The sequence below is a fragment of the Carassius auratus genome, chromosome 2 (assembly GCF_003368295.1).
Source record: "Carassius auratus strain Wakin chromosome 2, ASM336829v1, whole genome shotgun sequence".
Classification (NCBI taxonomy): Eukaryota; Metazoa; Chordata; class Actinopteri; order Cypriniformes; family Cyprinidae; genus Carassius; species Carassius auratus.
This window is the reverse complement of record NC_039244.1, coordinates 18,372,159-18,388,936: the sequence shown is the minus strand read 5'-3', so window position 1 is coordinate 18,388,936 and position 16,778 is coordinate 18,372,159. Positions and strand designations below refer to the sequence as shown.

Genomic DNA, 16,778 nt, shown 5'->3' with positions numbered 1-16,778 from the left:
CCGTATTTTCCGGACTATAAGTCGCACTTTTTTCATAGTTTGGCTGGTCCTGCAACTTATAGTCAGGTGCGACTTATTTATCAAAATTAATTTGACATGAACCCGAGAGAAATGAACCAAGAGAAAACATTACCGTTTCCAGCCGCCAGAGGGCGCTCTATGCTGCTCAGTGCTCCTGTAGTCTACACTGAAGACACAGAGCGCCCTCTGGCGGCTGTAGACGGTAATGTTTTCTCTTGGTTCAAAATAATTTTTTTTTTTATTTTCCCTTTTTGGTTCACTTTACTTTCGATAGTCCATTTTAAACATTACATTATTATTAGGTTAGGGTTAGTTGAATAAATCGATATTATTTATTTTATTTTTAAGTTCAATTTAGTTTAAATCCTTCGAAGTCCCCTTGATTTAGATTCTTTCTTGATATTGATTCACCTTGTATCATGGGTGAATCTAAATTTTTGTCCTAACTAATGATCTGTGTGATGCACCAGAGCCTTAATGGATAGACAAACCTACTTCTCCACTGTATTGACACTTGGAACTCCCGGCATGGTTTTAACATGCTCTCTGTGTTTTTTTTTTTTTTTCACTCTTTCACTCTTAGGGAGGTCAAGCTGTCTGTGGTCTCATATCTCACTAACTCCATTGTGGACCAGATCCTACAGGAGCTTTATGCCACTCACAAAACCCTGGTACTACAAACGAATTTCTCTCTCCATTCGTCTGTTCGTTCTGAACCCGTGCACAAGCATCGCTCTTCCTCACGCATCTGTTCGTCATCACAGCTCCGGCAGGTTTCACAGATGAGACGGGTGGAAGATGGGGGAACAGCCAGGCGCACACACAGACATGCTGACTTACTAGATGTTGTGGAGGATGACTTTGGCATCAGCATAGTGAGTGTGTTACGTGAATCACTCACAACTGACTCATTTGTGTGTTTGGTGGTATTCACAGTATCTGTCATCTCTTGTAACTCAGCTGTTTTGTCATCTGCTCAGTTCTCAGTCACTTCTATTGTTCTGCACACAGGACACAATTGCCATTAAAAAACGCAGCTCCAGGACACGACGCATTCGTCCCGTGTCCAACAGACTCAGTGAGTCGCATGCACGTTATGTGGGATGAAACCAGGACTATCATTCATTTTTTATTTTAACACTCATTCAAGTGCTTTCGTTTTCATTTCTAAAACTTATTTAACATGTATTAAGTATGCCATTTTAGCGTGTTAATTTAGTGTTTAATTTAAAAATTAATAGTAAAAATACAAATGTGTTTAAAAATTGCATACACTTAATTGTGCTCCATGACAATTTTAACAATTAACTGAATAGTTCACTCAAAAATGTAAATTGTAGATGAGATTGTTTCTTTAGAATTTTTTTATTTTTATTTTATTTAGCATTACATCACTCGCTCCCCGATGGATCCTCTGCATTAATGAGTGCCGTCAGAATGAGAGTTCAAACAGCTGATTAAAACACTTTTATCATTTTAACTTGAAACTGTCACTCCTGATCAAAATATGCGTCCATAATCCATAATAACGCTTCTTCCAGTGAAAAAGCCCATCTCTGCTTTTGCTTGTGAATGGTGCTTGATCTGTGCATATTTCTCCTCTGATTCAGATGAGACGACCTTTTCACTGGAGAAAGGAATATTATGGATAGCCGGAAACAATGGTTTGAAGTTAAAAAGCATCTTAATGATGGATTTGTTTATAACAAATGTGGATTATAAATTAGTTACTAACTTTATTTGTGGAGTACTATGATGTTTTTATCACCTGTTTGGCCTCTCATTCTGATGGCACCCATTCACTGCAGAGGATATTTGGTGAGAAAAAGATGTAATTAAATTTTTTTAATCCATTCTCATTTTGGATGGCCTGAGGATGTATACATTTTTAACTTTTTTTTTTTTTTTTTGAGTGAACATCTCCTTTATAAATAGCACTAATAAATAAATCAAACACTATATTGACTTTATTTTTGTCTATTCTGTGCTTTTATCTGCCACATTAATGTCTTTTGCTAATAATTTCTCAGATGTAGTGCATATGACTATTTGTCAAGCAGAATATCATGTAAATAATTTGATGTGATTCACTCTCCTTCAGGTCTAGGAGACGACCCCAACTCTTCACCTTTAGTGTCCACTCCTCAGACATCTGCTCCCCTTTCACGCTCAGCATCATGGGAAGGTCTGTCCACCCTGCCAACACAAGGCTCACCTCTGCGTCATGTGACCCATGGCAGACCACGCCCACCACGAAGGCACAGGACTCCTCACGCTCCTTTTGAGACAGTGAGAACCAGCACCATTTCCAGTACTGCCACACCAATACAACCTTTATATAGCATTTTAAAATAAAAAAACAAGGTCACAAAATGACTTCGGCTGTTTCAGGCTTTGCCTCAAGTCTTATATTAGTCACATATTCTTCATATATTTATCGTCAGTAAATATTTATTGTCTTCAATTCAGGTTAATAGATTCACTTTGCAATAAGTCTTATACTGGAGCCTTGGTGTATCCCATCAAACTGAATTCTCTTATTTTACCTGTAATTAAATCTGCTGCAGAAATAGTCATGTTTAAATTTGCAGAGGCATATCATGTTGTCGTTGAATCGCTTGTATCCCCTGCAGTCTCCTTGTAGCTTCTATTATTCATTTGACTAGCAAACGAAGCAGTTTTGGATTCTTAAAGAGAGAAAATGCACACACACTCACAAACTTTTAATCATGTTTTCTTTTTTAAAAAGTAGCTGAATCTATTTCTCTTCATCCTCTTCCTAGAATCACTCAGTAATGTATCGCATGCAGCACTATTTTATGATTCTAACTATATAACTGCAAGTACACACTACCATATATTGGAAGTTCAAAACAAAATATTCCAATGTATGCAGTGTATACAAAAATACGCAAATATATAAGTTGATTGAGACCAGTTAGGATTTTTGTGAGAGTGGGCAGTCACTGTGTTTTCCCATGATTCTCGTTTCCCTGGTAACAGCAACATCTCTGATTTGCTTCGGGATTGATGGTAGTGTGATATTTCTTTGGGAATTCTGCAATCAAACACAATTTGTTGTAAATGAAGTCAAAATTGCACTGATTTATGGATCCTACATGAGGTATTCTTTTAAAAAAAAATAATCGACAGCTATTCAAGATGTTAACAAGAGAAGAAGGGGGGTGATTTTAATCACGTTCTCTTGTTAGCGTGATTGTTCTCAGGAATCTGTCTGAACACAAGGCACAGATGTTTTCTGCAGGGTCTCCAGAATTAAAGCATCAAACATTAAAGACTGGCCCCTTTTCAATCACTTCTGATCAGTCTGCCTGCAAGCTGTGTCTTTGTAATGTCTCTAGATCAAATTATTGCATGAACAAATCACAGATGGTAAGATACAGTACCATGACAGCATCATCCACTAACAAAAATTTAGAGAGATGTTCTACTCCATCCCCAGTTCTCAGTAGCACACATCATCATAATCATCACTATTTCTCTTGTCGTCCTGTAGCACTGCTCGGAGAATGGTGGAGTATCTGTATTGGAAGATGGACTGCCTGACTTCTACACCAAGAGAGTTTTACCAGACAGGTGCTTCCGTAATGAACTCTAACAATGAGGGTGTCACATTTGCTCACTTTTTAAAGGTTGAAGGCAGATGGGCATGCTAAAAATGTGGACGTTATCTTATCTCTGACACCCTGACATTCTGTCCTGCAGTCAGCTGTCATCCCACCATCACGCTCAGGCTCTGAGGAGGAAGAAAAGACGCAGTGTGTTGTCAATTTTTTCTGGATTCAGAAAGAACCGAAACTCGACCATATCATATCAGGAGTCCGACCCAACAGGAAGGGACGGGGCCTGTGGGGAGGAATGCCGCACCAAGTGAGTCATTCGTATTGTAATATAAAATTATTTATAGTACACTACTGTCCAAAATGTTATTACATTTTACTTTGACTGCAGTCTTCAGTGTCACATGATCCTTCAGAAATGTTTCTAATTTACTGATTTCATGCACAAGAAACATTTCTTATTATTATCAATGTTGAAAATAGTTGTGTTGCTTAATATTCATGTAAAAACCATGATAATTTTTTTCTTTAATGAATAGAAAGTTCAAAAGAATAGCATTTATTTGAATTAGAAATTGTCATGCAAAATTATAAATGTGTTTACTGTCACTTTAGATCAATTTAATGTGTCTTTGCTAAATAAAAGTATTCATTAGAAATTTTTTTTATTATTGACACCAGACTTTTGAATTGTAGTTTGTACTGTATATAATAAACAATTATATAAATTGTATGACATCAATAAATCGGACAACATAAATCAAACTCTTAATTCTATTTTTCTTTTATCTGATGCTCCCTCAGTATCGCCACTGAGAATGTGTACTCCTTGATTCAACACCCAAAGGATCGTGGGAGGTTAGACCTAGGCACTGAAGGCACTAATGGGAGGCTGATAGGGCCGAGTGTTCAGAGGAGCCCTCTGCTCTCAGGACGGCCCTTTCAGGGTATACCCCTGCCGGGAATGCTGGGAATTAGCCCCCCTTGCTTCTCACAGAGACAGGTAAAGTTCAGCACATTACATCATTTAAAATCCAGTTCAATTCTTGAATACCGGTTGAATTTGAATTGAAATTGCAAACAGGATCCAGAATTCTAATTTGTAGAATTAAAATAAATTAATAATAATCTTTTCATGCCTGTGGTTGTTTTAATATTTTAATTATATATATATATATATATATATATATATATATATATATATATATATATAAAAGAAAAAAAGAAAACAAGAAAAAGACATGAGCAGCAAAATGATGTATTATTTCTGACTAGTCAGAAAACTTTTGTGTATCTGTTGAATTTCTTTTAATTACAATTCAGTAAATTCCTCTGCTTGCCATTCAAATTCCAATTCGACATTCCATGTTCAGTTTCCACGTCAGTTCACATTCTACATCACAAGTTGAAGCAAAGCCAAAGCAAACTGAATTTAGGCCAATGCTGGTACACAGACTATGTGATATTTATTTATTCATTCACAGAATGGTGCAGGTAGTGTTGAGAACAGACATAGGAAGGAATTGTTTTCAAACGTGTGTAATACTATTTTACCATCACTTGTCTTTGATCGATTCGAAAATAAATTAAATAGGAATTTAATGAGCAAAATAACGTTTACCATAATCTCTGTCTCTGTTCCCTGCAGTCACCTGATTACAGTGAGGTGTTCGGCTCAACAGAAGAGATTGGATACGGAGAGCATGAGATGGAACGGCATTCAGATATCGTTGCTAAAAGGCACACACCATCTATAGACAGACAGTCAGAATCAGGAAGACAGGAATCACAGTCAGACAGCCAGAAAAAGACAAACAGTATAACAGATCCTCAGCTGCTGGAAAACATAAAAAGACCCGAGCCGCCACCTCAGAGCACCAAGCCGAGCTTGGCTAAGACACGGCAGCGCCATCTGGAGGAGAGCTCTGGTACTGCATATCCTGTCATTAGTTGTCATATGCCATTCATTTTAGTGAATCATTCATATCTGACAACTAGTTCTAATAAGCATTTTACACTATATAACTTTTTTTTAAAAAAATAAACAGTATGAACAGTCATAGTCATTATATGTTGTCTTTCGAAAAATCAGCTGAAGATTCTGGAGAACTGAGGGAGAAGGATGAGGAAAAAGAAGACAGGAGATGTGAAGAAGACCAAAAACCAGAAGGACAGACTCCACCCATTCCTGAAAAGGTGTTTTGGTCATGGTGTCTTTGTATTTGTGACTTAAAATGTCAATGCTTGTGAGTGGGAGTGTGTCTTTATTCTTGTAGAAACATGTTATCATTGAAATAGCTTCTGATTATAGAATTCTTTTCAGCCATGCTATTATTCACCTCACACGTCTCCCATTGGCTCCTCGCCACAAGACGTGGCCAATGAGAATCAGCCACCAGCTGCTCCGCCCTCCTCTGCTAAGCCTGTGTTTCATTCTGCTTCAGTAGATTCTGCATTGCTTCAAGGTAATTCAGAAAACACTTATGTTATAATGCGATACTGGCAGTGGCATTTAATGCTTCATAAACTTTTTGAAGATTTTCTAATGCATTTTAATAATCATATATACTTTGTAAGTATATATATATATATATATATATATATATATATATATATATATATATATATATATACGTGTGTGTGTGTACAAAATAAGAAAAATCCTTTCACAGCATTGGATTTTCACTTTTTTGTGTCTTCCAAGTTTAATAATCCCTGAGGTAGAGAATATATGATGTTTGTTTTGGCTCAGGTGATGAATTCAAAAGCAGCCCTGTGGGTCCCATGAAACCATATCGAAACAGGAAAGCAAACTCGTGTGACACAGGTACAAACTTCAAATCCATTTTGAACTCATCAACTCATCCTTACTTGTGTGATCCCATCCCTCCCTCTGTGTGCCCCCTGTATTCATCCCCTAGGAATGGAGCAGGATGCCCGCTGTGATCTGGAAAGATCCTCAGATCGTAACCCCCCTGTGAAAAAACCTAGACTCCCTCCGAACCTAAATAAGTCCTTGGATTTCCCTGGTACTGTGCTGATTTGTGTGTGTATGTGCTGCTTGGAAGCATCCAGCAGTTTTATTTATAGCCTGACTGGAAAGTGCTCCAGTAATTAGAAATCTTTCCAGTATTACATGTGAATGTGTGCGAGCATGCACCTGTCCATGTTTGTGTGTCCACAGACAGATGGCTCAGAGTTGACCTTTGTCAAAGCCAGATTAGTAAACAGGTAACGCAAGCAGGCCATCATTCACTTTCTTTTCTCTCTCTCTCTATTCCTCTGTTTATCTCTGCAGGTCATCAGAGTTCGGAGCCAAGCAATGCTGAAGCGTCATGACACCCATTGGAGCCAAAGCTCTGTGAAAACTGAGGGTCTTTTTGATGCTGAGAGGAGAGAGAGGGAGAGATATGATCAGATTAATCTGCAGCTTGATGAATTCATAAAGACTCTAGTTTTCTTTAGCATATTCTTGCTCACTCAAGTGAGTAGTTTTGCATCCCCTCCTGCTTTTACTTAACCATCATTCTCAACCTTATGCACTTAACTACGATTCCTTTATTTCACTCTCTCTCTCCGTCTCTCTCCCTCCGAGTCTTCTGACAATCTTTGACATAAAGGAACTTTTTGCTACAGTATTTATCTTTAAAACCATAGAATGATATTTTGTAAAGTATAATATATAAACAGAACCAATATTTGCACTAATCATTGCTTGAATTCTCGTTCAGTTCAGTGGATGTACCTCCCTCTTATGTCCGGCGTTATCCACGTGAAGTTTTGTAGTGTGCGACTTACTTATTCTTATCATCTTCTGTCTACTCGATCAATATCATTAGCAGTATTACTGTTGTCTCAATCAGGCATTGTTTATGCAACTGGAGAAATGTTTAAGAGTTTGCTGGCCCTAAATGAGCTTTATTTTCTACTAAATGTGATTGACTGAATAAAAGCTGAATATTACAGTTACTGTTGTTCTTTTTTTACTCGGTGACTAGCCTTTCCTAGACAGATAATAATACCATGACGCTTTACTACTATATTATTGAATATTTACCAAATTGCATGTTTACATAACACTACAAGATTTCAAGAGTATCATGTTACCAAAAACAAAAACATTGTATTAACAGGTTAACGTCAAAAACATTAAAAAAAACACTAAATTTGTATTTTAAAGCTGCAGTATGTAACTTTTGTAAAAAAAAAAATATTTTTTACATATTTGTTAAACCTGTCATTATGTCCTGACAGTAGAATATGAGACAGATAATCTGTGAAAAAATCAAGCTCCTCTGGCTCCTCCCAGTGGTCCTATTGCCATTTGCAGAAACTCTATCGCTCCCGGTAAGAAACAACCAATCAGAGCTGCGGTCCGTAACTTTGTTTGTGTTCAAAATGTAGAAAAATTTATATAATAAGCGAGTACACCATGAATCCATTTTCCAAACCGTGTTTTTAGCTTGTCCTGAATCACTAGGGTGCACCTATAATATGTGTTTACATTTGGACTATTTTAGATTGCTTCGGGTGTACCGCGGCGGAGTAACCCAGTACCTTTGTGGTTCTTCATAGACATAAACAGAGAGAAGTAGTTCCGGCTACGATGTTCTTCCGCAAGACGCAAGCAGTTCTGTTTATTAACCGCTAGAGCGTCAAAAATTATCATCCAGTGTTGCATGATCCTTCAGAAATAACATGGTATTAGCATAGTACATCACAAGGTAATATCATGGTGCGTTTTGGAATATATTTTTGAAACGGGGAATCTGACTAAAATCATCTTTATGGATAGACTGTCATTGCAAAGGTAATTTAAGAAAAAATATGATTAACAGTATGTGGATCAATTACTAGCAGCTTAATAATTATACTGTTTGGCATCTCAAAGCAGTATTTTCAGTCAAATGAAGGTAAAACAGAAATGGAAACCAGATGCCACTTCTCATACCGGGTTTCTTGTTGCATTTAATGACACAGGAGGGCAGTAGAAGCCCAAAGCAAGCAAGCAAGCTTCTCCTTGCAATGGAAGAGTAATTCTCAAACAGAGATTAAGATTTTTTCGCCTGTGACTGCTGCTTAAATGTCTGCGAGAAACTGTCTCTAAAGAAGAATGGTCTATTTATTTCGCCTTATCACATCATGAGGCTCTTTATTTCACTAAATTACCTCTTTGAAGTTAGAAATCACTATCTATTTCAGTATTAATATTTTCTTCTCTCTGGAATACTTGATTCTTGTTGGTCAGTTGTTGCATTCTATGGTCAAATGTTTTTATATAATGAGATCTAAACTGTATATTTGACCATTGTCCTAGGCAAATTTTAATCTACTTTATTTATTTTTTATTTTTTACCGTGTGTCCTCACATTAGCAAATCATTTCAACTGAGATGATTAATTCATGTGCATTTATTATACTATTCGGTAAATAGCTGTTTATCGAACTGGATAATGTACAACTTGTCAGACATTCATTGAAATGTCTGAGTTCATATTTAAATATCAGACTTCTGAATGCAGACTGTGAAAATTCAAGGAAATCCAAGCACAGTTTGAGGTATTGTTGAGGTCACTTAAACTCTACAGGCAACACGTGAGATTTCAAGGATCTTTTCCTTTTGAAAACATCTAAGTAGCAGGAACTAAGTAGCAGAACTCTGAATTTGCTGTCAAGGAGAGATGGAGATCTCATTTATGCTTTATTTCTAACAGGCAGGCACTGGAGCTTGATAATCTTTTTTTTTTTTTTTTATGAAAAGTCTCAGATTGCCCATTGTATTGATGCATTATTATATGGATTGGTTCTAAGCAATGACAACATACTACATTTATAATAAAAGACCAGATCAGTTGCTTAAAGAGGGATGCTCTATTAACTGGGTGTTGCATGAAAATGCCAGGGTAATACAATCAATCTGCAATCTGTCTAATATTTAAAATGTAAGAGCAAGAATAATAATTACATAAATATGTCTTACATGCATTAGCAGCGCACACACGTTCACACAATCATTCCAAGTCACAGGGGATTGTAAGAATATACATAAATCATTTAATTAATGGCCTCTCTAACACACACAAAAGCACCTACACGTACTCACACCAGCAGTGGGGGAAGCTGTAAATGAAGTGATGTTAAAGGCAGCTGCATGAACGATGTGATTCAATTAGGGAACAAAGGACTGTGTGTGGACCAAATATACAAATGTATTATCTGTTAATCACATTCATTAAAGCATAACACAACACACTGTGGTGGTAAGCAAGAACACGATGCACCATAATTTTTATATTCAATATGCATATTTTTACTACTAAAACCCTTGTTGTATATATGTATATAAAAAAAGAAAACCCAGCTAGTTTGATTATAACTGCACATGTAAACATACTTAGTATCAGATTTCATTAAGATTACCATAGAGAAATATATCATGTCATGTTAACTGTATAGTAAACATGTTAAATAAAGCCGTCACTCCAGAGTATTAAGTATGCCAACAAATCAAGGTACTGCTGTGAAAATGCACAATATACACACGAAAATCAAATAGTTGGAAATGATTTTTCATAACTTTGACACACTCTGACACACACTCAAGTGGTTCAAACCGAACAGTGAAAATAGTGAGTAACTCAAGCAGATGGCTGCAATCACAAGTAACCAGGACACACCGGAAGATCAGCTTTTACAAAAACTTTCCCAACATATCATGAAACTTTACCGACTTATCACATATTTTTCCAGTTTCACTTCATAATTATTAGTCTGTCAGAGTGTGTAGGAGAAAGTGTTCATATTCTTCAGTTTTTGTGTTTGTGTGTGTGGTGTTTTGGTGTTAGGAGGAGGCCAAGGAGCATCATGAAGTATTTATAGATGTAAATTAGCTCCCTGTTTCACTCTCTCGGCCCTTTCAACGCAGCCTCATAATTGGTTTCTTTCCACTGAAAGTCTCCTTAACAGCACATGAATCCTGTTATATCTTAATGAGGAAGATTAGAATTTCAGGGGTGTGTGTGTGCATGAGGATGAATAAAGTGAGTCAGATGTGGGTACAGGTGTGTCCCCCTTCTTCTGTTCTCTCATGTGTTCGTGTGTGGAGGGTTGGACTGTGTGTGTCAAGGGGGTGGCTGCATTAGGGGATGCTGTGCCTCAGAGCAGATGAGCAGAAGTGAGCCCACAGACTGCCAGACTGATGCCTGATCAAGTAACTTTTTCTTTCTCTCCAGTGTTCAGTGCTGTGTGTCCTCTCTCTTCTCCTGTGCCTTTGTCAGCCCTTTTCCTATCTGCTTTCATACTGTAGCTTGTGTATTGACTTTTTGACAAGGTCAATTAAATTTAGATCGCTAAGTGTATTATCACAAAAATTTTCCTCATTTATTTTTACTGAGGTGTGTGATAAGTTAGTAACATTTCTTTTTCATTTGTGTTTATGTGTGTGGGTCATGTATTACGTATGGATTGCATATTGTCATTTCTATTTTTCTCCACCTTTCTATTTTTTTCTTTTCTATCCCAGAGATTGGCTGGTTTCTACACAATCCGTCATGCCTGCCATTGTAAACCTGCTCTTCAACACGGTCTCCACCAACACCACCATCTCTTTTTCTCTGGTGCTGCCTCTAGTCAGCGTCCTCTCCCTGCTGGTAGGGGTCGGAGGTCACCTGCTCATGTGGTTGGTGTTGATGCGTAACCCACGGCGTCGTTCAAAGCCCAGCTCGGTCCTCCTTTTGAACCTGAGCTTTGCCGATCTGTGTGCTCTACTCACCCTGCCCTGTGTGCTTCTGAGCGCTAGCTCTCAGAACTGGCAGCTGGGAGGAGGCGTTTGTGTGTTGTTGAGCTTCATGACCTCCCTCACCGCTGGAGTGGACATCTTCAGCCTGGCTGCCCTCTCGGTGCTGCGTTATCGAATAGTGGCTCCATCGACACGGCCCCCAGCCACCCCTGCTCAAGTGTGAGTATCTAAAGGAGCTATAGAAAGACCTTTGTAAAAATGGGAAAAACATATATATTTGTGAAAGAAATGGATAAATCTTTTATATATTTTATGTTTCTCGTTAGATAAAAACTATGGGAAGTATCATGCTACGGAGACGAATAAAAAAATGTTTCTTTGAAATACCTGGGGAATAACTAGCCTGGTACATTATTATTGTATTGACCTAAGCACCTTGAACACCTACAGATCAGATTCTGGATTCTCATATTCTCATATATACGCCTATTTCTTTAAAATATTCCATCACTGGATAATTGGATGTGATTCAGTAACCACTCTCTGGGTAGCATTTCCCAAAAGCATCATAGACATAACTAGATCATAAAGACCATTGGTGCTGATGGTTTCTATGATCTAACATGATGCTTATGAGTTGATACTTTTAGTGGATTAAAAACAGCATAAGTCACAAATAAATAACTCGCACTAGCCAGTCCAAACAGATACCAGAAGTTATATTTGATTCAGTGTGATGGATTCTTCACTGAATGAACTCACTGAATCAGCCACTGCTGCGTTTCTAATGCTGTAGCTGTATAAATGTAATAATAAAAAATAAATGTTACTCTCATTTACAAAAACTTGTATTACAATGAGTTTGAACATGTATCATGATGATTTTACCATGGTAATATAACAAATAGCACTGGAATACCATTTAAACGCTATGGCATACCTTTTTAATTCTGCTTAAATTAAAACTTTAACCGTGGTATTATCAGATGGTAATACTATGATACTGTGAAATGGAACTGAAATTCATGTATATGTGCATATCCAAGAATTGCATAGTTATCATGAATACCATGGTGTTTACACATTTTAAATACCACGGTAGTACGTTTTTCGAACTAATTCACATTACATTTATGCATTTAGCAGACACTTTTATCCAAAGCAAGTTACAGTGCATTCAGGCCATACATTTGTTTTTTGTTTGTTTTACCAGTATGTGTGCTCCCTGGGAATTGAACCCACAACCTTTTGCACTGCTAATGCAATGCTCTACCACTGAGCCACAGGAACATACCATTATCTCAAAGTACTATGGTAAATATTTAATTTTCTGTATCTGTTTATCTGTTTGGCCCACAGAGCTGGCACAGTTGCTGTTATCTGGCTGGTTTCCATCGCTATGGCCCTACCTAAAGTCACATACATCCAGTTTGACAGTGGCTGCACGTGGTCGGTGGGCCGTGGTTACTGGCTGGGCTTCCTTGTTCCAGCATTTCTGGTGTATTATGTGGCTCCTCTACTCTGCATTGCCCTGCATTGTGGGCTCATCATCACACACCTGTACCGCTGCCGAGGCACTTTAGCCGCAGACCACCGCAATAAAAAAGCCACGGCCCTTCTTATCGGCTCCACGCTGGTGTTCGCCATCAGCTGGCTGCCTTATTACGTGCTGGAGTTTGTCAATGTTTTATCCCCATCCCTTAATTCCGTCAGCTCATCCACAAGCCCCGCCTCCAGCTCCTCGGCCCCACTGCCGGCGTCAAGTACGGAGGTGTCCCTGCTGTGGGAGGTGACCTCGCTGTCTGCCATTCTTCTGATTTGTCTGGCACCTTGCTGGAACCCGCCACTCTACTTTCTGCTATCTAAGCCAGCCCTGAAGCAACTGAGAGGGCTGCTATCCATCATGCACCAACACTGGAGAGCTGCTACCCTCGTACAGCACATACAGTAGTGCCAAAACACGCTCCCACTCAACCCCACTCACAGCCTGGGTCCCAACACGTTCCTCAGCAGATACTAGCAGCGACGCATGCACAATCAGAATGCACACTCAGATCCACATGGTAAGGTAAAGCACATACCTGCTTCACAGAAAAGCACACCCACATGCAGGCACAAAGTACACATATGCCACACACACACTATGACAGGTATTTTCTGCCAGAGCATTCAGCAATTCTGGCTGAGATTGTGAGTTGCTTAGTAACACTACAGAGAGGAACAGAAACATAAGACCATGGACCTCTGCATTTATGGCTCAGCATCACATTTTACAATGTTCCAGCATGCCAGCTGCTCTTTGCCTCGCTTAAAATCTCTCGCTCACACTAAAAATGTATCATGGCAGATTTTTATCACCAACTCGGTCGCACTCGCACACATTAGCGTGTTCTCGACGACATATGTGTTAATTTTGAATTCGCTTGTTTCTGATCGCTTGTGCGGTGAGTAATAGATTAGATTTGTGTGGGCTGATACTGTATGTCAAATAGATCATCTATAAAGGCTTAATGTAGTGCATTTGAGTCTCGCTTGCTGATCATTGGTGTAATGAATCATCGATATGTGCTATAAAGAGTTTTCTGAAAGTTATTGTCAGCCTTATGTAAAATGCAATGCACTGTGATTTCAGAAATGGGAAAAGTATATAAATATTTCCCATTAATGAAAGAGGCATGGCTGAGAGAACTCGGCAGCTCTCAGAACTGTCACCTGAGGATGAGTCACCCTATTTCACTATATTTTTTTCATTCTGTGATAATATCGCCAGTATAATAAAATGTGGATCTGAATTGATCTGCCACCATTTCTCCTTGATTTTCCATTGCCCATACTCCTCCCTCCTTATCAGCTCATCTTGTTTGCCTGATCTGAACTGAGAAAAGGCATAAAAGAAAAAAAGAATACAGTATACAGAGTAAAAAAAAGTACAGAGATGAAGACAGATGCTAATACCGTGGTAGTTTGATAAACTGAAACCATTATATATATATATATATATATATATATATATATATATATATATATATATATATATATATATATATATATATATATATATATATATATATATAATGTCCTGGCTCTTCACAGCTTTATAATGGCAGTGAATGGTGGTCAAGATTTTTAAGCCCCAAAACAGTGCATCCATCCATCCTAAAAAGTGCTCCACATGGCTCCGGTGGGTCAATAAAGGCCTTAAGTGAATCGATGCACTTTTCTAAGAAATATGTCCATATTTAAAATGTAATAAACCGTAATTTGTGCTAACTGTCGTATGTGCATACACGAGAGAGTGACATTCCAGTGGATGACAGAATGGATGACTTGAGGGTGAGTAAATCATTTTCATTTTTGGGTGAACTATCCCTTTAAAGATAAATGGATATAAATAAACAAACCAAATAATGAATAAATAAATCAAATAAATCAATAAAAATTTGAAAAGCACATAAAATTTATAAAACTGAAACTAAATATAAAAAGTAAAAGCTAATTTAAAATATTAAGAAAATACTATAATAGTATATAAATTATATTAAAATGATGCTAGTATTAGAATGATACATGTCCAGGTTAAATGACCCCCCCCCCCACCCAAAAAGAAACATGGTGTTAACATGATATATACTGTATACATATATATATATATATATATATATATATATATATATATATATATATATCATAAAAAATCACAAAAGTATGAACTGAGCTTGTACTGTGGGATTCTTTGAAATTACCATAAAGTACCACAGTACATACGTAGATTTCACTACCATGGTGGTATAAGTACCATAGTATTACCATCTGATACAATAACTGTAGCATGGAACCACCCCAGTTTTTTTAAATGGTTCCAAAACTATGGCATTACCATGGTGTCCTAAAATAGTCTGATACTGTGATATGTTTTATACCCTGGTAAACATACATCTGTTTTTAACTTGGTAAAATCCTTTTCCAGGTGCACAAATCAAATCTCCCATTTATGTGACAAAGTCTGTTCTGGTCCCTCTCTGTCAATCATTCATCTCTCCAGAACAACAAATCTTTGCCCTTCTTTTATTTACGTGTCTTTTTCTGAAATGCATTACAGAGTGGCACTCATGCCAAGCTAGTCATTTTCTGATCGTCTGTGCGCATTAGGAAATTGTGGTCTTGACTTCACAGGGACATTTAATCTGCATCCAAAGCTGGTCATTTTATAAAATAACAAGCAGGTTAGAAACCATCTCTGGGATGGGTAGAGGGAGAAACCTGTAGAAAAGGTCAAAGAGACTGGCTTTTAACTGATGCCTGTTATTTGACTATAACAAACCAATGAATGTTGTTGTAGTTGGTCTTTTTTTTTTTTTTTTAAAGACGACTATATATATATTGTTTTGCTGTAATCTTTTTATATAAACTAGCAAAACACCAGCTATGCAACTGAACATTTCAATCTTTTTCGCTAAACTGATGCAACGTCCTCTCAGACTTCAGTGAGCTAACAGTGGGTTAAAAGGTTGCCATTAAAGTGCAGAAAGGCTGACAAGAACATCGATGAGAATGGGGGTGAGCTGTCTCACAGTTACACTGACAGCATCACCCATTCACCACGCTCGCAAGACATACCCACTTAAACTCACTCGTTATCTACTATAATTATAACAGACATATTTTGGGAGGTTTACTGAATAATTAGAGTTGTCAGCGCTCACATCAAACTCCTTCAGACTCGCACAGAGCCGGCGAGGTCTGATGAGATGCAATTAACACTGCAGATTAACAGGCTCATCTGCGACATGAGCTCAGCGTGCTCCACTTGTCCCTCTCGACCCTCTTTGTCAACATGCGATTCCTCAGACCACCACGGACTGAGGAGGTATTGCTGTGTGTGGTTGGAAAACTGCTGTGGAGCTACACTGAAGCTGGCAATGTGACATGCATTCTGTCACGTGTACCTAATATATGATCCACTGCTTTCAAAGAAACAGGTAACAGCAGGTTTATTTGGATTGTGTTGTTTAAGTATATATATATGTCTCTGTGTGTGTGTGTGTGTGTGTGTGTGTGTGTGTGTGTGTGTATTTAATTGTCACATAACATGTATTTACTGTACAAAGCACAAAATAAAAAAGCGTTAAATTACTGTAATAAAATCCTTTAAACAACCCTTATATTCAGATTAATGGACAACTGGTTAATTCTTAAATTGAGAAAATGATGTTGCGGCAACAGCGAGATCATTCTTAATACAAAGAATAAATGTGATGTCCGGGGTGGTCTGAAGGTCCTCTGAGCCAAATTTGGAGAGAATTGGACAAAATTTGGGCAAGGAAAGTGACATGACATTCAGCCAAGTATGGAGACCCATACTTAGAATTCATGCTCTGCATTTAACCCATCCGAAGTTGCATGGTTTAAACAATGCAGTGAACACACACATTGAACAC

The 16,778-nt window shown here is 37.8% G+C and overlaps 2 protein-coding genes across 5 annotated transcripts in view; both read left to right on the top strand.

The window, feature by feature from the left end:
• LOC113118816 (capping protein, Arp2/3 and myosin-I linker protein 3-like) overlaps positions 1-7,564 on the top strand; it is a 43,470-nt gene extending 35,906 nt beyond the window's left edge. For 2 of the 3 annotated variants that reach the window (XM_026288233.1, XM_026288226.1), the window contains 13 exons: positions 605-692; positions 786-896; positions 1,033-1,099; positions 2,123-2,310; positions 3,539-3,618; positions 3,748-3,912; positions 4,407-4,605; positions 5,251-5,530; positions 5,695-5,798; positions 5,926-6,067; positions 6,355-6,429; positions 6,524-6,631; positions 6,901-7,564. In XM_026288233.1, the coding sequence (XP_026144018.1) occupies positions 605-692; positions 786-896; positions 1,033-1,099; positions 2,123-2,310; positions 3,539-3,618; positions 3,748-3,912; positions 4,407-4,605; positions 5,251-5,530; positions 5,695-5,798; positions 5,926-6,067; positions 6,355-6,429; positions 6,524-6,631; positions 6,901-6,941 (1,648 nt within the window). In that variant the 3' untranslated portion in view covers positions 6,942-7,564. The remainder of the gene's footprint in view (positions 1-604; positions 693-785; positions 897-1,032; positions 1,100-2,122; positions 2,311-3,538; positions 3,619-3,747; positions 3,913-4,406; positions 4,606-5,250; positions 5,531-5,694; positions 5,799-5,925; positions 6,068-6,354; positions 6,430-6,523; positions 6,632-6,900) is intronic. The other variant, XM_026288242.1, reaches the window with a different exon arrangement.
• A 3,114-nt stretch (positions 7,565-10,678) lies between these two features.
• On the top strand, positions 10,679-14,158 carry LOC113110871 (somatostatin receptor type 3-like). 2 transcript variants are annotated; one of them, XM_026275139.1, is made up of 3 exons: positions 10,679-10,812; positions 11,125-11,559; positions 12,700-14,158. In XM_026275139.1, exons 2-3 carry the CDS (start codon positions 11,153-11,155, stop codon positions 13,289-13,291), a joined length of 999 nt encoding a protein of 332 aa, XP_026130924.1. In that variant the 5' UTR covers positions 10,679-10,812; positions 11,125-11,152; the 3' UTR covers positions 13,292-14,158. The 2 variants fall into 2 exon arrangements, with proteins under 2 accessions (XP_026130924.1, XP_026130914.1); XM_026275129.1 differs by lacking the exon at positions 10,679-10,812 and having other exon boundaries at positions 11,031-11,559.
• Positions 14,159-16,778: the final 2,620 nt, after the last annotated feature.

What these genes read in the sequence shown, in the direction of transcription:
- LOC113110871 (XM_026275129.1), top strand. Translation starts at nt 11,051, where the DNA reads ATGTATTACGTATGGATTGCATATTGTCATTTCTATTTTTCTCCACCT. An exon ending in CCAGCCACCCCTGCTCAAGT is followed by an intron (nt 11,560 to 12,699) that starts GTGAGTATCTAA and finishes TTTGGCCCACAG; the next exon opens with AGCTGGCACAGTTGCTGTTA.